The 25787-nt window shown below is 40.9% G+C and overlaps 1 protein-coding gene across 1 annotated transcript in view; it reads right to left on the bottom strand.

Moving 5' to 3' along the window:
* Nucleotides 1-4259: 4259 nt before the first annotated feature.
* Nucleotides 4260-25787, bottom strand: part of GADL1 (glutamate decarboxylase like 1) — a gene marked incomplete at both ends in the record, with an annotated part of 81721 nt that continues 60193 nt past the window's right edge. Inside the window, one exon of the mRNA XM_082479314.1 lies at nt 4260-4433. Coding sequence (XP_082335440.1) covers nt 4260-4433 — 174 coding nt within the window. The remainder of the gene's footprint in view (nt 4434-25787) is intronic.

Here is a 25787-nt window from a genome sequence, read left to right on the forward strand (position 1 = left end):
AGCAAAAACATGTAATTGTGGGAGAGTAGATTCGATTTAAAGAAAGAAAACCGCTCCACCAGGGTTTCTCGTGGTTTGCGCAGTGCATTTGCCAGGCAGTGCTGCTTTGATTGCATCTAACCTGCAATTAGCATGTGCAATTAAGACATAATGAATGTGTGCAATTGCATTATTTCAGGATGTAACAGTAGCAATATTTAGCAGTTACTGTACTAGACACAGTGTTTATAAGCTCAAATGGTTTATCAGCATTTACCAATTATGCCATAGGAAGGAGGGCAGGCACGTGAGTGGGCCTTACCTACAACCGATTTCCAGGATGAACACCCTTCACTCTCCCGTTGAAAGCCCATGGAAGTAGCCAGCAGGGAAGAGAGACTGGGCAGATTTGGCATTCTCAAAAACAGGGGACTCAAATGACACTTCCAGCTTACCCTGGGCTTGTCATAGAGCTCACGTGTGACATAATAGGAGAAAGCAGACTTAGTGTTTAGTATTTCTGAATTATTCTTCTCCGCCTTCCACGCTTCATTTCAGTTTTGTAAGCCAAATCATGCTACCCAAGGATTTAAAAATAAAAAGCATGAACTAACGCTGTGCTCTGTGTGTATGAGGAAGCCTCAGGCTTTTAGGTTTTTACTCTCTTACCTGTTACTCTTTAACAGCTCTTTAACTCTACCAGTTCTACCAGGCTTTTCTTAAAGGACATTTCTTGCCCTTTAAGGGTCAAACGATAATTGAAAAGCATCTTAATGCATCACTGAAGGATATAAATGAAAATAAATTTCAATTCAGTCTCACAGAAATAAAGATAAATCTGAATCTCTAAGCACAAACTTAGTAGGTAAACTGAGATGTTCTGAGTGCCAAACTGCTGGTGTTGAAATGAAAGATCCCAGCAATAACACTCAGGGTCCGATCCAGCAAGCGTTTCCAGGTGTGAGTTAGAAGCTCTAAAATAATACATAACCAAACCCTATTGATTTGTATTAATCTATCACTGAAAATCATATTAGAAATCCTGAGACCAGGACTGCTTGTTCCAGGCACGATGATTTGTGTGCGTGATTTTGTACATGGATCTAGCACAAAATGCCCAGAGTTCTCACAAGATGCATCTGCACAACTAGGAGCAAAAACTGCCTCAGCATCCCTTCTAAATATTTCCTTCATTTCCTATTGAAAAAAAGATTATTAGAAGTAGACAAAAGAAATTACAAACAGCCAGCGGATCAGCTTCTACACTGATTTATACCTGTATCTCACTACTTCCAGCACTTGGCTTAGTGTCCTGAGAGATGGTGCTTGTCAGTAATGACGAGAGGGAGCTTATGGGCCAATCCCATCTAGCTAGAAGAGTAAAAAAAATAAATAAAATGGCCATTTCTGCAAAGACAATTTAACTTCTGCATTTGAAAGCAAGAATAAGATAAATTGTGACACATTTTCATCCAGGACATTTATTAAAGATGATATGGGCACAGCATACAGATAAACCACATCCTGAAGCAGCATTAAACTAGGTTTCACATTTTAAAACTATGCTGGCAGTTTGTTGTTTCTGCAGATGTACCTTCCTTATATATATATATATATATGCGATTTTAGATTGACAAATGACAAACACAGCCTTTATTTATAAGGGTGTCATTTACTTCACTGTTTATTAAAATCACCAGCTACAAAATAGACGTTTTGTACATACCAGTCCTAAATAGACAACTATGAGAAAATAACATTAATCCTGAAATAAGATCATCATATTGTGCACCTGGGACGTGATAAGGGGTTAGAAATAATAGAAAATATACAGAGATTAGATAAGGTACTCACACCACACTGGAAGATTAACCTATAGCTTTGAAAAGAATCAGTGCACATGTTGATTGAAGATCTATTTTCTGCAAACATTAAAAAAGTTCTGTTTTGCTCTCACTTAAAAATACTATAGCTGTTACTGCTACAGAAAGGAACTGTGTTACATCAGTCTGACATGTGGTATAAGTGTCACAGTATCTGGAAACATAGAAATGTACTAACAACATGATGAGAAACAAGACAGTAACACCATTTTGATAATAGTGGTGTCACAAAACACCACGGACCAAATTCTTAGCTGACAGAAGGTGACATAGCTTCCCCTGATCAAGTACTCACCAAGAATCTGGACCATAATCAAAACATCCTGACACTGTATTCCGTCTTTCCCTTCAAGGTCAAAATAGAGAAGGAGAAGGGGTAACAATCCTAACAATCCTAACTCGAGAAGCAACGGCAAAGTCATCCCATCCATCCAGCACCCCTTGCGTACTCTCCGCTTGACCCAGGGTGGCTGGGAGGCTAAAGAAGCCTTACGGGCCCTGAATTTAGTTAGGGGCTTTCCAAGATCACGATAGCTGGTATAGCCAAAAGGACAAGGCAATAAATGATAAAACGATCTGTGGGTATTACAGGGCAGAATCCAGGGACCACATTGTGATGCTCATTTTTATACTAATATCAGTGTGGGTTTCAGCTTAAAATCTATTGGCTCGCTACAATAGCACAAGAATATTCATTTCCAGGACACTGTTAAAGACATCTGTCAAGTGCTGCAGGGTGACTCTTGCTCATATCTACTGCTTTGATAGTGTCACCTCCTTGGTTATCATGACCCTGTTAAACTTTCCATACCATCATCCTGGAGATTGGAAGTAGGAATGTCATGCAATGCTGGATCCTAGTACAATGTAGGAAATGAAAACAAGAAGGCATTGCGTTTAATGACAACTTTCAGCAAGACAGAAAACATTATAGCAGAAAGGTTCATATTGGTCAGTGCCACCTCAAATACACAATAAAGAACAAACATCAAAACATTAAAGTAGGTGTTGATTACAAGGTGAAAGACATGGTTATTTCCATTATTTTGCTGCAAGAACTTCACCCCAATAAATACATTTCTATCTTTATAAAAGGGGTCATTTTATAGAACAAAAACAGATCAAAAGTATACTGTAATTTTTAACACAAAGTTTAGAACTTAATTTTGCAATTTAAGATTGACCAAAAATGTTCAGACTCTTCATATCCTAAAATCACAGGCAGGTCTTCTCTGATCACCACCACCTTAATTTCAGTGCCAAAATATAAATTATACACGGATAATATAAGAACAAGTCATCTCAAATCCGTAGGAAACTACAAACAGAAAATGACAAATAAGTTATTTTGCTATATTGTTAATATAGAGTCACCATACATAAAAATATATATAGCTTTCAGGTAAATATATTTGTTTTTCTTTCTTGTAATTTTAAAGTGCATCTAAAAGCTGCTAAATAAATTTTTACACTTTAAAAACAGAGGAAGGTGAACAGCAGTTCAGAAATTATAGGTAACTCCTATTAACAAAGAAGTAAGAAGTTCTAAGTGCTATTCCAATATTCTCCACTCTGCTAAAGTGGTGGTGATATTTTGGGCGGACAACATTGGCAAACCCTGACTGGGCCCAATGATTGTATTTCATAGACTCACAAGTTAGGTTGGAAGGGACCTTAGTAGGTCATCTAGTTCAACCTGCTGAAGGAGGCATGGTCAATATTGGTTGCTCAGGGCTTTGTGCAGGTGGGTCCTGCAAACCTCCCAGGATGGCGACTGCACAACCCCACCGGACCCCTGCCCTGCACTCTGCCTGTGCTCACAGCGGAAAACATGGGCAATCCACTGAGTTAGGGGCCTTGGGGAGCTCTTCGTGTAAGTCCACCATTTCCAGCCTTATCAGTGTAATTACCAACCGGGCCTCTACCCTTAAACGCATACCAAACTCAAACATTGACAGTAGAGAGTATCAACTAGAATTTTAAAGTTCACTAAGCTAAATCTACTCCTAACAGTAACTTCAGAGGAGTATTGCCTGCATATGTAAGTGACCAGTTTGAGCCACACTGTGCACAGGTACTCCATAAATAGCTGCCCTCCCTGGGACGTAGCCACCATTTTCAGAAGTGCTCCTTTCTTGAGGAAAGACTTCCCAGAATGGCAGCAGCGGTGCTGCAAGCACTGACCTGCCCCGGCCACTCTCAGCCCCCATCAGCAAATACTTTCCTGTGAAGGGGTGTTCTACCTGCAAAGCTCTCAATACCACTCTGTAAAATGACAGTTTCCAAACTATATGTCAAGCTTTCTACTACCTTTCACAAAATAGCACCAGAATGCTGCTGCCATTCTCTCTCCACAAATTTCACATGTGAGCAGCACCTGGTGCTATGGAACTACAGCTACAAGTCCTTAGCAAGCAGTTCAATTTCGTCCAGCAAGAAGTCCATGTCCTCTCGACTAACTTGCGGGCTGATCACCACCTGGCGGAAGAAGTTGACTTTGCCCTGATGAGGCTGGTACCCGAGCATCATGCTGCCCTTCTTCATCATCCTTTCTTTAACTATAGGAGCAACCTAAAAATAGAGACAAAAAAGGGTTGACGTCACACTCAGAGGTACAGCAGGTTTGGGCAGGAACTGTATTTCATGACTTATAAAGTTTTTTTTGAAGTGTCTGAGTTTTGCAGCCCTTGCCTGCCTCCCCACTATCTGCCCCAAGTAATATTAAAGCTCGGACCTGCAGGTTTAGAAGCAGACTGTGCATTGAGACCCTCAGGGACTCAATTCTGGGACTCCTAGAAGAATCAGAGCAAGACCCAAAACCCTCAAAAGCCTGCTGCTCGGAGCATTCATCTGTGGCATGGGAAAGCTTGGGTTAAGGTCCCTGGTGTTCCTGACTTACATCAAAGGTTTGAACTCAGGAAGAACGCTACTGCAGTGGGTAAAAGGCAGTTTCACTCCTTGTGCTAACTAGGCGAGGCCTGATTACTCGCCTTGATGGACCTTCTCCTGCCACACCTGCAAAGCGGCTTTCCCTAGAGGACATTCTCCATTGAACCCCTGTGAAATGTAAGCTGCCAAAGAAGTCCATGGGATGCAATATTAAGGGCGAAGGACTGATCCTGGAGCTTAAGATTTCATCTCTTAGTTTTAAAGCTTAAGTAGCATTTGGCTACACCATTCTTGTGTTGAATGGGATGAAATCTCATAGGTGTCTCACTGCAGAAAAAAAAGAACCCATGAGTAAGATTGGCAGAGTCAGGTCCTTACAGCTGAACACTTGATCTCATCCCAGCAGGGCTATTAACCTTGCCCAATTAATCTTGTGCTTAACTTTAAGCGCGTGAGTAGTTCTGTGTTCTCATGCTTGAAACCAGTCATAAGCTTAAAGGCACTGCTGGATTAAGGACTTCCTTGGAAGACGGAATTCAACACAAGTAAGTCTTTTTACAAAAGCAGTATTTTTAAAAATGTGTTAAATTTTAATATCTTAATAATAACACTAATGTATTTCAAAACAGTGCATTCCTTTTTTTTCTTTTGTGACAGTTTGACTTTAAACTGAGCAAATAGATGTATGGCCTAACCTTGGTTTCTGCATTATTTCAGCTCTAAAATTTAGTGCCAGAAACTGCCACCTGATCTGCGAAGAAAAAATGATTATGCCAATCTTGCCTTAATACCTTTATTTTTACATCACACATCTTAGTAGGCAAGTCCCATGCAGTTTGCTTAGATAGAAACAGCTGAAGTTTTCCACACTTAACAACCTAGCTTTCACGTATTTGTTTAGTGGTACATATCTAAATTACCATTGTTTCAAGATGTACGTTGAATTGAGAGGAGTGTTTGCAGTAGTAATTTAATGTACCTCTCTGATTTAGGTTTATCTTTGTGACAAAGCTATGTGGTTTATTTAGTGTTTATTTTTTTAAACTATGAGAGTGATAGAGTCAGGATTCTAATTAAAGTCTGGAGTGCGACATCAGTATGAATGATGCACATGAAAGCAACGAATATCTTTTCAGAATGCAACGTGCAATCAGAATTTTGGGGTTTTGCATATTGCTGCAAGCAAAAAAGGAGAAAGAAGTTGTGAAAGTAGTTCTGATAAACATTTGGGAAACAAGAAGACAACAATGAGGACAGGCACACTCAGAATTACAACAGAATTGTTAAGAGGCATACTGAGATACCTGCAGTCACATTCAGTAGCACCTTTTACCATAAAATCTAATGTGGAGCTCCAGGTGTGCCTCCTGCGTAAAGATCCTAATGAAAGCACAATTCTGCTGTGCATCTGCAATGCGTACGTCACTTAGAAACCGAAGTCATCAAATATATCCCTATACCATCACCCACCTGGGTTTCTGTCTGCCTAGCAAATGATTCAAGGATTCCTCAGTTTTCTTGCTTTATAGCTCAGAATTACTTCAGACTAACCTAATTTAGTTCATACTCAAGAAAAAAAAAAAAGCAAACAGGCACTGCTCCAGGACAGATAGAGACGGTAGCAATTTTGCATGAGACAGCCACCTTCATCCTGAAAAGTATGTTACTCGGCAAACAAACCTCTCTGCTTCAGACCAAATATTCCAAACTGCATCCTAACAAATTGCTGAACGCAGTACCGTGCAGTGCTAACACCAGAGCAAAATCTGGGCGTTATAACTGTTCTTGCACAATTTGCCAGTGGTGGAGTCAAATGGGAACGCACACTACTGCGTGGACCCGCAACACATGTTCTCTTAAACAGTGTTCTCTCAACTTTGTTTTTATTTTTTTTTAAGTTCTCTTAACTTCGTCATGACAAAAATTCTTCTACTTTTCCTACAGTTTGCATACATTGAACCCTTTAACAGCATGCAAGTCTTCCAAGAGCTCTACTCTTCCATTTTTATTCACACCAGCTATGGACTGAGATAGCAATGACACTGTGACAGTGCTCAGAAGACACCACGTCCAGGAGGCATTGTGCTGGGCACCATATACATACAGAAAAGAAAAAATTCCTCCACCCCCAAGTGACTTTTGCTCGTGGAATAAAGACACTATAAGTGCAAGGGGAGAAGCGAATTCTTCTTGATACGCTTTCTCAAGCTTTTCTTTAAGATTCAAATCCCTTTGGCAACTTTTAGCTTTTATTGATGTTCCATCACAGTTATTTCATCTTTTGTATCACACTATTGATTCTCTTCATCTCAACACCCAGTGCTCCACAATCTATCATCCCAAAATGTGCAGCAGCACAAATGGAGACCATGAAAGCAAAAACATTTAGAGCATCAGTAATTTGAGGACTGTAAATATACTGCATTTCAGTAGGTCTTCTCTCATGGAAAGGAAACATAGAAAAATCTCACTTTCGTTATCTCATTAATTGTCTCATTCATCCTCCATGCTAATGAAGTTGTCCTCTTAATTTGAAGTGCATCTGTCCCTTTTTGAAGGCAAAACAAACACTTCCTACTTAAAAGAAACAAAACATAAAACTGTCTTACAGGCTTTTGACAGAATTATTTTTTGAAAAATCCTACATCAAGTATTTTTCATGTTCTATTTTCTAACACGATGCAGTCAGCGTTACAAAACTACCACGGGTCCTACCCACAGAAAGCCGTAAGGAACAAAATATAGGCACAAATGCTTAAGTACATCTCACAAAAGAACCATTAAATGACACATGCATACTAAGGCTTGGACTTGAGGCACACAGGGCATGACTGCTAACTGAAAGTAAATGCTGGTACCACTTTGCAGCAAAAAAAATTAGACCTATAAGGAACTAATTGCCTAGTGAGGAGTTCAATGTGTTTAACTCCCACTCAAGTCAATGAGACCTGAGGATGGTCAAATATCAAAAAGAGCTGCACAGCCCCGTTCAGGATAGACTCCTCGGAAAGCAATTTAGTGAGAGAGAGATTGCTTCGGCACTTCAATTATTTTACTACAGAACTTACTTCAAATTGTAAATCTAGTTCGTTACATGGCCCGTCAGTGGGACAGCCTCAGAATTCTAAATGTAATGTATCCTAAAACCAAAGTTGTCTTCTCTCCTTTGCTCCCTTCACCTCTTCCTTCCCACTGTTGGCCTCCCCTGCCAATCCACCCAGGAGATTATTATTTCAAACAGTCACTTCAGCAACATATTAGCTCCCAGGCACGTCCTTCTTCCACCTAGTAAGGTGGGGAGGAGGTGCAGTGTGCGGAAGGACATCCTGCAGCAGAGCTGCACTCTGTGCAACCAGAAGCCCAGGGAACTGCTTTGCCTGAGGACTGATGTGTGCATCACAGTCTCCCCGGGCAGACTTACATAGAGGCCGTAACATCTCATGTTTCTCTTACTATTAATAGCAGAGCTTTTTTAAACTAGAGCAAAAATTACATAGTAGTTCAGCTCCTTCTCCATCTACTCGGGTGACAGGATAATATCTTCTTCCAAGTGGAGACCAGTGACGAGTGGTGTTCCTCAGGGGTCGGTACTGGGACCTGTACAGTTCAACATCTTTGTCAGCGACATGGACAGTGGGGTCGAGTGCACCTTCAGCAAGTTTGCCAATGATACCAAGCTCTTTGGCGAGGTAGACATGCTGGAGGGGAGGGATGCCATCCAGAGGGACCTGGACAGGCTGCAGAGGTGGGCCCAAGCCAACCTCATGAAGTGCAACAAGGCCAAGTGCAAGGTCCTACATGTGGATTGGGGCAATCCCAAGCACAAATACAGGCTCAGCAGAGAATGGCTGGAGAGCAGCCCTGAGGAGAAGGACCTGGGTGTGCTGACTGACGAGAAGCTCAACATGAGCCAGCAATGTATGATCACAGCCCAGAAGGCCAAACATATCCTGTGCTGCATCAGCAGAAGTGTGGCCAGCAGGTCAAGGGAGGTGATTCTGCCCATCTACTCCACTTTCGTGAGACCCCACCTGGAGTACTGCATCCAGCTCTGGAGTCCCCAGCATAAGAAGGACATGGACCTGCTGGAGCATGTCCAGAGGAGAGCCACGAGGATGATCCGAGGGCTGGAGCACCTCTCCTATGAGGAGAAGCTGAAAGAGTTGGGGCTGTTCAGCCTGGAGAAGAGAAGGCTCCAGGGAGATCTTATTGCAGCCTTCCAGTACCTAAAGGGGGCCTACAGGAGAGCTGGGAAAGGACTTTTTACTAGGGCATGGAGTGATAGGACGAGGGAAAGTGGCTTTAAACAGGAAGAGGGCAGTTTAGATTAAATATTAGGAAGAAATTTTTCACTTTGAGAGTGGTAAGGCACTGGAACAGGTTGCCCAAAGGAGTTGTTGAGGCCCCATCCCTAGAGGTGTTCAAGGCCAGGCTGGATGTGGCCTTGGGCAACCTGGTCTAGTGGGAGGTGTCCCTGCCTATGGCAAGGGGGTTGGAACTCGATGATCTTCAAGGTCCTTTCCAACCTAAACCATTCTATGATTCTATGGTTCTCCTACTGTCAGCCAGCACTCAGCCACACCACAAACGACAGAAAGTTTCAGCCCTAAAGTTTAAGCTGTTTCTATTAAGAGTCCAGACCACAGCTGAACCTCACATATATTCACATGGAAGATGCCAGTGTTCCTTCCCAGCACATACACACACAGAGCACTGTGATAAGTAGCCAAGACCAGCTTGGACACTACAGCTGAAGTATCTAGTGCACCGGGAGGATCAGGAAAGCAATATATCTCCCTCTCCATATCTCAAGCATCCTTGAGAAGAGTGGTTTTGCATAATCATACCATATGGCAATACCTTAAAAACCACTGTGTTCCCCCTAATTGACTCGTCAATGGCATTCAATGCAATATTCTCCAACACTTCAAGAATTTCCACCAAACTCTGCATAACATACTTCAGCAACAACCATTAAAGACCAACTCATCAGCAGAGTTGAGCACATTCTCAGCAGCAGAAGCATGTACCTAGTGTCTCCAAGAGCTAGTTCCCAAGTTTGGACACTTAAAATCCTTTCACAGGACTTGATGAAACAGTTATTTGAGATAATTTCTTGACCTTCCAGCTAGCAAGGCCTCCGAAACCATTCTCACAGTGGTCAAGCTATGTAAGCCTGTTTCTTAAGCCAAGAACAATTTCCTAGTGCATGGGTTTCTTGTGTAAAGTGAAATCTCCAGAGCAGCTCTGTTAAATAGGTGATGTTCCTACCCCATTAGTCATGGCACAGTATTATGCTTTGGAATTAATTCACTGTAAGTTGCCTCCTGTTGAACAGTATAGGCATTTGTAATTAGAATTGGTTTGTAAAAGTTTATTCTACCTATAAAAAAAAAATCATAATAAGATAACCGGGTTTCTAGCTATTTCAAATCACACAATCCCATTAACTTCTATGGTTCAAGTCCTATACTCAGCCCAAAATAGCTGATGCTTTCTGATGACAAGGGACAGAAAAGAGTACTGTAGCTTTTTTGTTCGTATGAGGTAAATCCACCGAGCCCCCAACCTTGAATGCACTAATGCTGCTGGGTATGGATAGCCAAATAAGTTGTCCTAAAGAGAAGCAGATTTTCCCTACAAATATGCTTCCTTCTTCTTCTTGCTGAAATAAAGAAATAAACACCTACTGGTTTTAATTAGCCTCTTTCTGCTCTAATATTGTCTCTGACAATTGCAATTAACAGATATGCTGAAAGTGCAAGAAAGCTCAGGTTGGACAACTGCAGAATAGCTTGCTGATGATGGAAGACCATGTCCAACCTTGGTTATAAATTTCTTTCTCTGTGCCCTCCCTTAATCTGTACAGGATCTCATTTTAGACCTAATATACTATTTTCAAACTGTCCTATCACAAATTATTTTCTATGCCTCTGACACTGTACCTCTGTTACCCGAATGCTACCTGTACAGCCGTCATTCACACTGAATCTAGTTGTATTAGTCTAGTTATACCAGATGTTGACATATCACACATACTTTTCCAAACTGTAGGCTAGAGGCTATGCTCTTTAAAAGCAACATTCTGTAAATTTTGTATTTCAACACTAAGGCAACAGGAATGAGTTGCTAACTGATAACAATGCTGGGTAAAAATATTCTGCTAAGCAATGAGTTTATGAAAACATATTGCTTCAGGGGGTGAAAAAAATTGTGAATTTGACAAATAGCCCAAGTGAAAAGATAGCATTTGCCAGAAAAATAAAGAAATCAGAAAACCCTAAAGGTTTTCCAAATTTTTGAAACAAAAATATTTTGAGTATTTGTTTCAAAACACTGTTTTCAATTAAAACTTAAATTCAATTGGAAGTTGACCCATTTTTATTGCAGCCAGTAGAAACGGGCTGAGGAAACCGAAACTAAGCAAATTGCTTCATTTTAGCTTGTCTGAAAACAAAAAAATCTTTCTGGTTAACGAAAACCAAGAAGTTGCTTCCAGTTTCTTAATTCAATGGCCAAACCAAAAAATCCATTATTTGTACAACCATAAATATGTGGGATCAAAAGTGCTGACACTGCTTAACTGAAATATCTACAATTTTTGGCCTCTAGAAAAGACAGAAAGTATGAGAAAATTCATGGGACTGCCTGTTCCATTGGCAAAATCTGGCTGGAAATCTCCTGTGAACAGCTTTGAATAGTGTGAATGACTTTAACCGTGCTAGCCCAGCAAGTATTATAAAGTCAGAATGCCTGTAAAAACTGGTGTTAATACTGGCAACTGCTATCAGAAACATTTTTCCAAATCTTTCGAACAGTTCCCAGGTCACTAGCATCTACGCAACATAAAGCTGAAGAGCTATTCCAGCTGCTGGCAGCAGCTACTCCCAGTCACCAGACCCCATTCCGCTCCTGCTGAAACTCATTTCAAAATTGCCACAGACTTCAATGGAAGCAGAATGCAATTATCTAAATTTCCTCCTTATGTGTCTGCTTCAGGTGGCAGTTTGCAAACAGTCTTCAGCTTTTACTAGAGAAAGCCACACTCGCAGTAAATCAATAACCTTTCTAGGCTAGACGGTGTCGGAAGGACAGGAGTGTATTAGCAGCTCAAACTATTTCTCTTCCTCAAATACAGCCTTGATGAAATTTTCCGAGGTACTGAATACGGCACTAGAAATTGGCTGAAGATTTGTAGCTAGAAGACAAAAAAAAAAGTTGCCCTTTTGACAAAATGGAAAGATCACATTCTCATGATTTCACAAAAATGGAAAACACATTTTGTGTTCTTGCCTCAATTATTCCTTGCAATGGAAGACAAGTTTATACACAACAGTCTCTCTCATCTGACCACAAATATCTGTTTTGGCTCCCCCAGAAGGGGCAAATTTTCATTTGCGAGTTCACGATTGTTACTTAAAAGGCAACTTATTGGCTATTCAAAGTCAGACAAGTTATGCTTCCTGCTAGAAATGATCAGTTCGGATTCATGTATATTCATAAGAAAACAACTATTGTACAACAATTGCCACCAAAAAAGTAAACAACTCCCCATTTCAGTGAAGTATTTGGACACAATTTTAAATTTTTACATACGGGCTATTAATTTCAGTGGGACTTCACAATATTATTTCTTACCTGGTTTAAATGATAGCACAGTGGTTGAAGTAGTGGATACAGACTCAACAAATAAGACTGGTCCCTAACCCTGCCAGAGGCTGTTTGGACAAATCACTCCATCTCTTTTGGGTAACATGTTTCTTTTTCCCTTCACAGGAGGCATATAACCCTTCAGGGCAGTAACGTTTCTATGTGTTCATACATCTATTGTAATCAGCCCTGATACCTCAAGGGTGCTCTGTACACTAGTATGATATAAATTAAATAATTTCTGTGCCAAATAGGTCTCTCAAGCATCTGTCACAACATACCTGCTGCATTTCACAGTGTGACTGCAGAAGACAACTTTGATATCAATGATACCAGTCAGTATTAAGTAAGAACAGTAGCTGCCATTTTAATATCGATCACTGGATGCAATACAAGTGAACAAAATACTTTCCTTCGTTGGTTGTAATCACAAAACTAGATAAATACTACAAATATTTGGAAGTAATAGTGCTTTCAACATACTATAACACTGAGAAAGTATATCCTCCGCTGTTAAATATCTTTTCTTGCCTTTTGCTGCAACATCAGTTGCTGGCTTTAAAACAACAGGCTTTTTCCCTTTTGGTGATAATTAAAAACAAACTCAGACCATTTGTCAGCTGTCACCCCAACTGGGACAATCGAAATACCAAATATTTGCACACCCAATCACAGCTTTGTTCTTGTAGCCAAGGCACTCTGTAAAACCCAAACATGTTTTTCTTTTGTCTAGAATTTGTTCTGGGCCCACATCCCTAAACCACTAATAAATTATTGCCGTACTGTATTGCGCCAGTGTTCCCCTTGTGCCACACCAGGCAACAAAAGGAGAAATAAGTGCATTTGTCAAAATAGCAGTAACCGCTTCCACATTCTTTGGAGTAACTAACATACCAAAGGAGAAGAGATGCTGCTGTACTTTTGTCCTGATACCAACATTCTCCATGCACCTTCAACTCAGGGCTGTGCAGTATGTCTACACTGCCATATTTTGCTCATCATCTTCTCACGCGCTGCTTTTTGCCAGAAGACACATTAATAGACCCCACAAATCACTGAAAATGACCTGACTAATAGGAGATTGTGGGCTGGCTTCGGATTTTGATTGCCTTAAATGACTTCTTTAGCTAGTCATTTATGCAACAAAAAAGAGCCTTCAGACAAAGGCTTTTACACTGAAGGTATTCACTTCTGAAAAGGAGGAGCCAGAACTGACAGCACCCAGAACAGAATCAGCACTTAAAGAAGTTTGTGTATGTTTTTTACTTACAGCTAAAACGTACATTGGTGAACAGCACAGATTTCCAGGTGCTCATTTCCATGTCTTCTTCTGTCTGAGCACGTGTGGCTTTTCAAGACAATTCACATGGATTTCTTATTATTTTTCTGTCATTTCTGTGTTTTATTAACAAGCCATGTGGAAAGTGTAGGCATTAAGAAAACTCCACAGGCTAGCACACAATGCTATGAATCCAGCACTCTGATCCGTTTCAACAAGAGTTGAGCACTACTGGTTTTATAAAAACAATTATTTTAAGAGCCTTCATAGCATACATGAGGTTCTACTGTGCAACATTTTGTTAAGTTCCCATTTTAGTGACTAGGTTTTCCGGTCTTTCAACCCTGCCAAAGACAAGCTCCCCTTCTCCATCCAGGATGAGAGAGTAGCTTGACATCTTGAAAGCAAGAGTAACTAATAGAAAAAGCATCCTTTTTAGTTTGCATGCATAGGGATGAGCTTCTGTTCTACTCCATTGGGGAGAAAAAAGAAATCACAGTGCAATGTGAATGTCTGGGGTTGGGAGGAGTACTTTACAATGGCAAGATTATATTATAAGGTGACACAAGTTCGAAAAATCAACACACTTCTGGTGTAGAAAAAGGAATGTCACTTCAGAAACCTGGAACGATTCCCAACTGTTAGGAGCTTATTTACTAGTTGTACAAGTCAGCTTCTGGCATAAGGTAGCAGCACCTTCAGTATTTGCATTACAGTAAGGATTAAAGAACAGCAGTGCATCTTTGTTCATATTCTTTAACCAGACCTAAAGAAAAATGAGTACTACAACAAAACAAGATATCTTTTGTGTCCTTCTTTTCCTCCTTTAAAAACATCATAGTGACCTTCTCAGAGGCTGCTTACAATCTCTTGAGCGGGGATGAGGGGATGGATGGTGGCTACCATGACTCAGACTGCTACCATAAAAGCAAGGCTGCTGTCTGATCTGATCACCCAATTTAACAAAGAAAACTATCCCCTCTCCCCCTCCACCTAGTGAATTATGAGACCAATAACTGTCAGTTATTTGAATTGTTTTGCCTACCTGAGACCCATTTATTTAAAGCCTGATCTGGACATGAACTAAAGGCCACCAAACCATTCCATGGGGAGCCCCATCAAAGTCAACAACAGTTTCCTCATGTACATCTTGTCCCAGGACAACGTTCATTCCAGCTCAGCCTTCCTCCTCTCCTCATGCCCGGTGAGCATGTTGTTTTTTTTTTTTAAATCTACAACTTAAATACAACATGTTACATGCTTAAATGCACGGACAATCAGGAAACTGGAAGAACAAACCAGGATCCCTAGGGTTTCAAAATCTGCAAATTTTCTTGTAGTCTGCAAGGGTGGAAAGTGAAGGGAAAATAATGATCTGCACCTAAAAGTATTTGCAAACTAAAGAACCAAAATATAGGTAATTATGATTAATAAAAGTCTTAGCTAAATGGAACTAGGCTGCAGTCAATCCCTAGATAATTTAAGGGCAGTTGGAGGGGGAGAGCCACACTGGGCTCAAAATTTAGCATCCCTCTTGCAGAGATTTGTAACAATATACTTACCTCAAAAGGAATACACAGAATAAAAAATTTGCTAACCTCGGGCCTATGCTACACCCTTATTGATATGGCTTAGCATTCAGAGGCACAGATTAAATCCTCTAATCCTGTACACCAAACTGCTCTGAGAAACTTATTCTTTTGCCAGTCTGACCAGGTATCCACTCTGGACCATGGCAAATGCCACAATTTCCCTTAGTGCCACAGCTACCTATAAATCACACCAAAAAGTTAAAAATTGTACAATTCAAAGCAAAAGAACAGTAGGGTGAAAAAAGGTGATAAACTTGCATTTTTTTGTCAGGCTTTAGCACCAGCAGAAGAGAAAGGGAGGGAATGCGCAAGAACAATCTTTTGATCTTTGAAAGCAGTTATGATCTAATACATAAAACTCATGCATTAAAGTCTGCTAGATTTCACTTCATTTATTGAAAAGGTTCCACAGAATTCAATAAATACAAATAATCGTCGTACAAAATTTATAAAGTCTCTGATTGATCAGTGGCTCCAGAAAAGATTCTCTACATTAATCAACATTCACCTACAGAAGTCTGCCATTGAAGTCACCAGGAGTTTTATAGCTGAATTCACCTGCAGTAGAGTTAGACTAACACACATTTCCTTATAACTCTATTAAATTTGAAAGGAAGGTTCTAAATATCTGCTGAAGAGATATCAGTCTCAAGTATTTGCTACTGCTTTTAGAGGAACTCTTCTCATTTATAAGAAATTTTGTAAGACTTGTAGATATTTCTGACCGACCCTTTTGGAGAGTAACAAGGAATCCTTCCCATGTAGGCACAAAAAAGAAACATATTCCACCTCAATCCTCTCGAGACGCCTACACTTAGAAAGGAATCTGTGCTTAAATCTCTGAGGCACTAAATGGAATCTGAAGTCCTAGAGAAAACTTTGTATCTCAGTACACAGGAAGGAGCAGGAGTTCCTCCCACTCACCCCCACAAATATTTCTGACACCATTCACAACATTACACAAAATATAAAGGCCACTTAATTGAGCAGATGATGCAAGCTACGCTTTTCCCATGGCATTACTAGTAATTGATTTGTTTCTGAACATTTCTGAAATTTCTACTTATCAAGCAAGACTAAGGAAGAGTAGTTTCATGTGAAGAAAGGACAAAGAGTTTAGGCCCAACCCTTTTTTTCCTCTATTTGCAAATTCAATGCTTTCTTGCTGTTTCTTAAAGAAGCATGTGATGAAGCAGGAGGGAAGTGCAGCTCCCCTCTCCTCCTACTGAAGTTGGTGATAGGAAACAGAAGAGTGCTAACGTAATAAGCAGATACTCATTTAAGTGGAGGCAAGCTTAAGATTCATTGACCTGAGAGCAAGAGGTCAATATTTATTCAGAGAACAATAAATCTTGATACATGGTTCTAACAGATGTTAATCCAATGTATTATTAAATCCATCCCATTAAAGCTAATTAGATTGTGTGTCCTCGTGAGCCTTGTTGCCAATAGTCATTAGTATTGTATGGGTCATAATTACTGTGCTTTGATAATTAAATCATATAATTTCCAATACAATTAAATATCTGGGGATAGAAATACTTATTTTTCTCTACCATGACTCTATTATTGCACGTTTCATTGGGTTCTTCCTTCATGCTGCTGTAGATCTTCTTTCCATTCTTCTGCCAGGACCAGCATAGCTAAGAAATCAAAAGCTACGTTTGAGCTACAACATGTTTTAAACTTTCTCATTTGTCTTAAAAACCTGATACTGCTAAAGCCACGTCCGTCCACTATTCATGCACCAGACAGATAAGGAGCAAGGACACAAATCAATAAGTAGCTGTTGTCAGGAAAGAGAAAAAGTGAAAAGAAAAAGGAGTCATGCTCCTAAATGTAAGTGAAAAATTCCTCCTATTTTAGAGTTTTACAGTGCTTTCCATCCCCAATTTTCAGTGTGCTTCATAGACAGGAGGAAATAACTATCATCTCCATCTTAATCTCTGGAAGGAACTGAGGCACTCAGAAAGGAAATAACAACCAAGATCTTCACCACAACTCTGTGCCAAAGCTAGACAGCACTCAGGTATATCAGTGAATTCAGTGCGCAGGATGGGGTATTTTTAGTGCAAATTTGTCTTACAAATACTCTTGCAGAATCCAGACAAACTCACTGCCATTTGGGTCACAGTGGTTTCCTTCCTGAAGGAACCACAGCTGAACTCGGGCACCGGGGTGCAATGCAGAGCGCCCCACTTGCAGTGCAGATGACAGCTCCAGTGGTTAGATCGCTCCAGGCGCTTCCAGTGCACACCTAGGGCTGCTCACTGGCATGAACTTCTCTGTTGGTGAAGACTTAGTGAGGACATGAAAGATCACAGAAAATCAAATCCCGCTCGTTCCATCTTCTTTATGCCACACACATCAGTAATACAGACTACAGTTCCCAAGTTTCAGCTCCGTGTATTGACCCTTGACAGTATTTTTCCATCAGGACCTGCACTGTGTACAGACGGTAGTTTTATTTCTGTGAGACTCTCACAGATAAGGGAAGTAATAGCTTGAGACGAACTGTTAAGTGCATTGAACTGTACATCATGTGTTACCCAGAGACATGGCCTCCAGCACTGAAGGTAAAATGTGGAAAGTAGGATTCAACTGCCATCATTTTGATAGTCTAAAAGTTGGACATTTAGCCTAAGCTAGTCATTTAGGCTTTGCCTTTAATTAACGGAGAAAATGAAGCACCTCCAGAGAGTGATTCACCTCATCCTAGAGTAGGCATCTAAGATAGATGGGCTCAATTTGGAAAAGCTCCTCTCCTCCTCTATGGGCTTCAGTGGAAGACCTTTTGCCTAAGCTTTAGATGGCTAAAGCAAGGTAAGATGAATTCTACGCAGACAGTTTATCGCAAATCGAAGGTATCTAAAATCCACTTTCCTTTGCTGTTTCTAGGCTAGGGAACTACTGCATAGGCCCAAGAGCTGAAGCTGGCCACAGTGCAGACGGAGGATATCCGAAGTCAAGCAGAATCAAGGGTGGATGTGTGTTAGGCATCATGATTAAAGGCTAGCCACAGAGAACTCAAGGACCCAGCATGGATCAGAGAAACTATAGTAACCTGAGCACACCACATTGACGACTCCTCTGACTGTCAAAGGAGGACAACTTGCCCCCTGTGAAACCCACAAAGAGAAATGAATGAAAAACTCTCACAGGAATGCCAAGCAAGGGGTACAGTACTCACTGTACTGGGGATGCAGAGGGAAGAAAATTCCGGGACTGTAGAAAACGTATTATGGAATGCTTAGGTGAAGGAACAAAGGTATGGAAAGAGAGAGGTCAGGGTGGATTGGGGAGGAACATGTGTAGGCAAATAGAAGGAAAAGAAGATAAACAGGGCAGTCAGATACGAACAGACTGCTGGTCAGTACACTCACCTAGCTGAACACTGCGCTTGATCACTGCAGGCTATCCCATATTCTTATCAAATCCTATTTCTTTCTTCTCTGTGCATGTGTGAATGCTAGTGAACTTCAAGATGGATAAGCCAGCTAGCAGGATAAGAGGTTGGAGTACCTGCAACCTGAGGGGTTTGCCGATCAAGGTGCCAGCAACTGAATAGACTCAATATCTGAGACCAGCTACCAGAGAGACCACGATGTGCATATATTTAACCCCACAAGACTTCAGTCCTTATCAGCTGAAGAGAATTGGGTGGTCCATACTGTTTATGTCTGTATGACTGTTATATGTACTCATTGGGGTGCCAGTAAAGACACTGCCCTCTGTGTTGACCTGTACAGCCAGCTGTGTGTATATTGGGTATTTTGGGTGTGTGTGCATGTACATGTGCACCTACTGGCATGTGCATACTTGCTGGACCTGGGGACAGGGAACCATAGTGGCCTCGTACCTATTGGGCTGGAAAAAAGAGAAAGCTCCCTGGGTCCCAAGGGCACCTGGATTCATAGAATCATAGAATGGTTTGGGTTGGAAGGGACCTTGAAGATCATCGAGTTCCAAACCCCCCTGTCACGAGCAGGGACACCTCCCACTAGACCAGGTTACTCAAAGCCCCATCCAGCCTGGCCTTGAACACTTGCAAGGATGGGGCATCCACAAGTTCCCTGGGCAACCTGTTCCAGTGTCTCACCACCCTCATAGTGAAAAATTTATTCCTAATATCTATTTCAAATCTACCCTCTTTCAGTTTAAAACCATTACCCCTCGTCCTACCCCTACAGTCTCCTGACAATGAGTCCTTCTCCATCTTTCCTGTAGGCCCCCTTTAGGTACTGGAATGCTGCTACAAGATGTCCCTGGAGCCTTCTCTTCTCCAGGCTGAACATCCTCAACTCTCTCAGCCTGTCTTCAGAGGAGAGGTGCTCCAGCCCTGTGATCATCTTCGTGGCTCTCCTCTGGACTCGCTCCAACAGGTCCGTGTCCTTCTTATGTTGGGGACCCCAGAGCTGGACACAGTACTGCAAGTACTCTACTTCAGCCACCTGCTGACATTGTACTCAATTGCCACTGCTTTGACGTCTTTAATGTGGTTGACAATTTTCACTGAAATTGCGGGGACGTGCTTTAAATCATTTTCTATACATAAGAACTCATTTGCATTTGATACCAGGAGCATCCCAGTGGTCCCACACATGCATACTGATCATTAGAAAATTCTGCCTTCAAAGTGGAGCTTCATCTGGCTTCATCTGGCATGAGCTTGAAATGGAACTTCAGACTAGGATTAAATTCACATATGCTCTTACCTCATTATCCTATCGTATGTTCAGTTCTCTGAACTCAAAAACTTAAAATGCACAGAATGAGACAATGTGAGGTTTGCAGTTCTGATTCTGTTTGAGGAAGAGCCATCTTTAACCAAGAACAGTTGTGAGAATACGTGCTAACACTATACTAAGGGTGTGCCTCAACTCTCTTGATGCTATTTCTCTTCATACGTTCAGAGCCCGTTTTTATGAATTTAGTGCATACAACTCCCTTTGGTGCACCGCTGCCAAGCTGGCTGTATGTACATGCAAAGATCCGTTTTTCCTGTATACACAGATTATTTGCATATATTACATGCGTGCAAGTCTACACATGCAGCTGTGTAGGACCAATTTAGAACAAAAGTCAGACTTGCAGTGGACTTCTCCAAAAAACACAAACACAAAAAAACAAGCCAAAGAAAAAACTCCATCTAGTACGTGGCACAACCTCCATCTCTCCAACGTGCTACAGAGCAATTGACTCTCCGCATCTAGCATGGCTACAGGCTACTGCCCTCCTACAAGCTTCAAACTGTTATTTTACTTCCTTCAGATGATTCTCATTATAACCAGGCTGAGTGCTGAGTTAAAAAGTAAGTGTATGAATCATATCATCAACTCAGTTGTCTGGAATCTTGCTTTTCCGTGCATTTCCTCATTGCTACACGGATCACCAGTGTAAAACACGTTGTAGCTGCATCATATTTCCTTTTGCTCTTTTTAACCCTACAATTGCCTGTGAGTAGTTACTTATTGAAAGTTATCCAGCTTCCTAACCAGTGACCATCTGCGCCTTCGCTGCCTGCCTCGCAGAAGCCAGAGTTACAAATATTTAACTCCAGGTTATTTCCCAGCGGGATCTCTCTATCCAGCTTCTGGGATAAGACCTCAGCATTGAGTGCCTATGTTCTGCTCAGGAAGAGAAAAAGAGGACTCTCAATTTAAGCCTAATTTAAACCATGCCGTTGCTCCATGCACCACCAGATCTCCTCCATCTTTCCACAAGTGAAGGTGGCTCAGCTCTATCTTTTGCCACAGCCATCCCCCGTGGGACCACTTCTCACCCTGGAGCAACAAGAGGGCTGGTTCCACCAGCTTTTAACCCTGCCAGAGGAGGGATGTATGCATGACAGTGGCTTAAGAACACTAGTCCTGAAACAGGCTTCTACTGCCTTACTTACAGACATACACAGAGGACAAAAAAAAAAACAAAACAGCTATTAACACTTGCTATTTACGTGACACCCTCCTTCTTTCAACTGTTTATTTGAACCATGCTATTAGCCCATAATGGCTATAGAACAGTCAAGTGTGTTGTAAATTCCCCTTCTAGTATCTAAACACTGCACCTTTGATATTTTCTACCTACCATTGGCCCTACACAGTATTGTACTAGTTTTCCCCATGTCCCTAAGCTGTCTAGGTCCATCTATCAGCCTCCATTCCTGAAAACTATGCTTTGATTTTTTTAATAAAAGGAATATTTTTGACTGATTCTCTTCAGTGGAATTCATTTTTCCAGTTACAGAATTCAAAATACATCTTGCAGCCTTTCCCTTCAAAGCCAGTAGTATTCCCCAGGTACAGGATTTGAGCAGCTTTTATAATTTCAGGGTGGGCAGTACGGAAATGGTTTCTCCTTGGTTTGTTTTTAATCTTATAAAAATCTGTAATCATGTTTTCAGAGCAGTGGTCCCCCTTCTCTATTACCTGTATTAACCACCAGTAAGCCATTTCTACATTCAGAGACCGTGTTTCAGTCTGTAGCAACTATTTTAAGAACTGGTATATTTGAATTCCTGTACTGTGGAAACAACACTAACCCCAGCTTGAAGTTATGGGGTATTTTATGAATATTTCGTGATCACACAGACAGAAGTACTTCCCATGTTTATCAAACAACTGATTTAAAAATCACAGTTCCAATAGGATATATGAATTTAGCAGCACCGCTAAACACTTTTGTTCCTACCTTAATCTTTAAGAGGATTCTGCTAAAAAGAGTAATCATTCAGGGTCAGAGAAAAAAAGTTTAAAAGCTTGGCAGGAAAAACGGTCAGCCTCACGCGCTTTCATTTTCCACGGTCAACTGTGACTTCGGGAAGCAGTGGAGAGCGTACAACTTGGGCTGGTTTTGATCACCATCTAGTGCATCAATTAAGGAACTGCACAAATGTAAGGAGTGACTTCCCGATTTAAAGTTAAGCAGCAGTAGGAGTAATAGTTCTTTTCATCATTTTTAGAAGACCTCAGATAGGCTTAGTGAACTTGAAAAAGCAGGATTTTCCAGATGTCCCTAGCTACCCAATGAAAGCCAGATGTTTCATAATGACACCGTTTTCCAGTAGTGCTGTGACTGCGATGGTCTAGGGTTATAAAGACAGCAAGACCTGCATAGTAAAGCAGTATTTTTTTCAGGCCAAATTACACAGTGAGAAAAAGCAACATGGTTTTAGGCAAGGAGTCCTTTTATCAAGTCCCTGTGTCATTTCCAGGTGTCCAAATGTTGCATTCATTTCACTGTTGTGTGCCTTTTTGTCAAGGTTGTCAGAAATACTATTCACAAAATTTTTCACTTACAAAAATGGATTGTGTGTTTCGTTATAGTAAGAACTCACATCCCGATGCGCTTCAACATCGACTCATGCAATGGGGACTTCAAGGCCAGTAAACCAGTAACACAACTGGACAAAGGAAGACCACCAATACATTGGGGATGAAAGTCCTTGGCAGCTTTGGGTTCTGATCTTTGCAGGTGACTCAGGATACCTTGTACAATGCTTTCCAACAGCACTGGCCAAGCGAGTAGCCTTGCCTTTCAGAAAGCATGCTGTGACTCAACACACAAGAACTTAATGTGTTCACACTGAGGAACTTAAAAAGGCTAAAACAAAACAGAAAACACATCTTCACTGAAAGAGTAAATACCTTCAATATTAAAAATGTTAATATTAAAAATATTTCAATATTAAAATACCTTCAATATTAAATAATAACATAAATTTTCATCAAAGATTAGCAGGAGGACTTTCAGGACATTACAGAAAACACACTTGGAAGAAGCCTTTGCCTGTAGACAGCAGAAGAGCCTTCTTTTTAAATGGAAAAATACTACTTTTCCCCACGCTCCTGCTAATCCTTGTGAGGCCAGGTCAAGGAGCAGGCAAAGATACTTTATCACTATGATTTACCAGTAGCCTACAGTCACTAGCCAGAAGGGATATCTTTAGGCATCCCTTCATGTCTGAAGTTCAAATCATCAGCTGAATTGTCATCCGGGGGGAGGAGAGGGGGGGAACACCAAAACAAACAAACAACAAAACAAAACCCAACACTAAACCGCTGTTAAAACTGTATACTAACTCCTCAAACGTTACTGGGTTCAGACTCCATATAGGGCACTTAAATGCCCAGTAAGGAGAGAACCATAAAATCTTTACAAGCACCATTCCATATTTTATTAGGCACTGACCTCTCAGTAATAATTGTTCAAAATATCTTATTCAAAATAACTTTATAGTCTAAACCTTGTAAGCAATACATAATGTTATACAAAGGATTAAAAAAAAAAAAAAAAAAAAAAGAAAGAAAAAGATAGTGCTGCCTGGAAAGTAGGAGATAATTCATGCTTGCTATAGTTTAACAGCTCATGCCTTCAAAACAGAGCTGGCCGTATTACTGAGGAAATTATGTTGATTTAAGAACTGGAAGAAATTTCCTACCATCCTCAAACATAGGTTTGTTTTTTTCCTGACTGCACCAAATAGACGTTAACAGCGTGCGCACTAATTAGCAGTTCCAGCATATTACTGTTGTTCTGGTGCCCCCCAATGGTCACCTGGCTTTACTACTAGCTACGGCTTAAAAATCTCTGTTGGAAAAAAAAAAAATACGTTGCAGGTGTAATCCCCAAATGCACATGTAGCTCTTCATCCGGCTAGACCCGAACTCTGTGCTCTGACCCAGCTACCGGCACCGCAGATTTCTCATACATAGTTTCCAAAGTTGTACATGCAGGGCAGGTCCTGCAGCCAGGTACCAACCACCATCCCTAACCACTTCCAACAGAACGCTTTGGCAGCTTGAGCAATGAACCCTTCAGATCAACACAAGTACCTCATAGCTACCGTTGATTGAGAAAGTTAACCTGATTCACAAGTCCAGGCGCTGTATCCAGGGTCTCTGTAGAAAAATGCATTATATTAACTAAACTGAGGCATCATTCAAGCAGCTAAGACACATGGATACCCAGCACTGGCTGTGCCTTACCTCCCTTCCCCGGTCGCCGCATCCCATTATCACACACGCTGACCTAGCACATCTAGACAGTTGCCATCTTGTACAACGATCCATTTTGCACAGCAGTGCATCCTGTCCCAGCTCACCAGCAGGGGTGACATGGACCCGGTATGATACATCTTCATTTCCAACCATTTCATGGCAAAGAGAAATTAATCATTGGCCTATAAATCAGCACTTCACTCTGTGAATTGATCACAACCTGACTATACTCGCTGCAGCCAAAGCAAAAGGATGATCCCAATCACAAAGGGTGTTTCAAAAGACTTAATTTCCAAAAATCTTCAGGTGGAAAATACAGATGAAAGCTTAAAGGTCTTTAAGAAGAGATTAGATGGCCAAAAGCTGCAATCCTTCAATCAAGAAAGAAAACAGCTTTATCTAAAAGCCCATCCTGGTTTACTGGCAAAGCAAAGATAGCAAAGCAATATTTAACAAGTTGAGAGGGGGAAATGGATCAGATAGCAATCAATACAAATATGACATGGAGAAAATTTATCAGAAGGAAAAGAAATCCTTGACTGACGGGACTAAGGAAAGAAGAAAGACTTTAGCATGTACATTAGGGATGAGTGAAGCCCTAGCTATGGTCAATCATTAAAAATGCAGGCAAGGCAGAAGTGTTCAATAAGCTTTCAATTTCTGCATGGATGGATTCCTACCACAAATCTGATGAACTTTCCAAGCCATCAGCCTCTATCGGTATGTTAAAGATCTACTGATAGCAATTTTTTAGATCTACAGGCTTGGATGGCTTGTACCCAAGATTAAAAAAGGCTCACTGGATCTTTGGATAATTTTTGGGATACCACGGACATTTCAGAAAACAAGCACCAGTATTAGAAGTGGTAAGAAGATGGACCTAGTGAAATAAGGATGCTAATATGAACACAAAGGTAAAAAAAGAAGAAACACTTGAAGTGTAGTATAATTAATTAAATGGGGAGAACATATAGCCATTTTAAAACTGATAGAAACAGATTTAAAATTTAGTCTTCTGTGTTCGTTTACATTTATATCTTCGCCAAACACCATTTTTTTGGGTCAGCCTGCCTTCATTATTTTGCTGATATTACAAGTTTTCTTGATGATTTACTTGCATTTAGAGCATTAATAAGAAAGCCTTACACAAGCCATTCAGATGAAAAATAGCAGGAACAATTCACACAGCAACAGCACAAAAAAAAAAAAACTTAGGACCACACAATAGCAATAAAGTAAAACTAAGCAAGATTTGAATAACTAGCATATCTCCACATGTAGTAAATAGGGCATCAATCAAATGTTGCTAGTGAGGCTCCACAGAGATCAGGATTAGCCTTGATACTAATCCCCATTGTTGGTTTTCTGGAAGTCAATAAGTGACAGCTGATACCATTTGCAAGTCAGGGACTCACAAAGGGACTCACAAAGGGAGAAAACAGAGGAAGACCGACCTGGAGTGCTGAAACTCGCTCCGGCAATGGCTTTTTAATACAGCTGAAAGGTAAGTTGTGCA

The sequence above is a fragment of the Vanellus vanellus genome, assembly GCF_965231255.1.
Source record: "Vanellus vanellus genome assembly, chromosome: 2".
Classification (NCBI taxonomy): Eukaryota; Metazoa; Chordata; class Aves; order Charadriiformes; family Charadriidae; genus Vanellus; species Vanellus vanellus.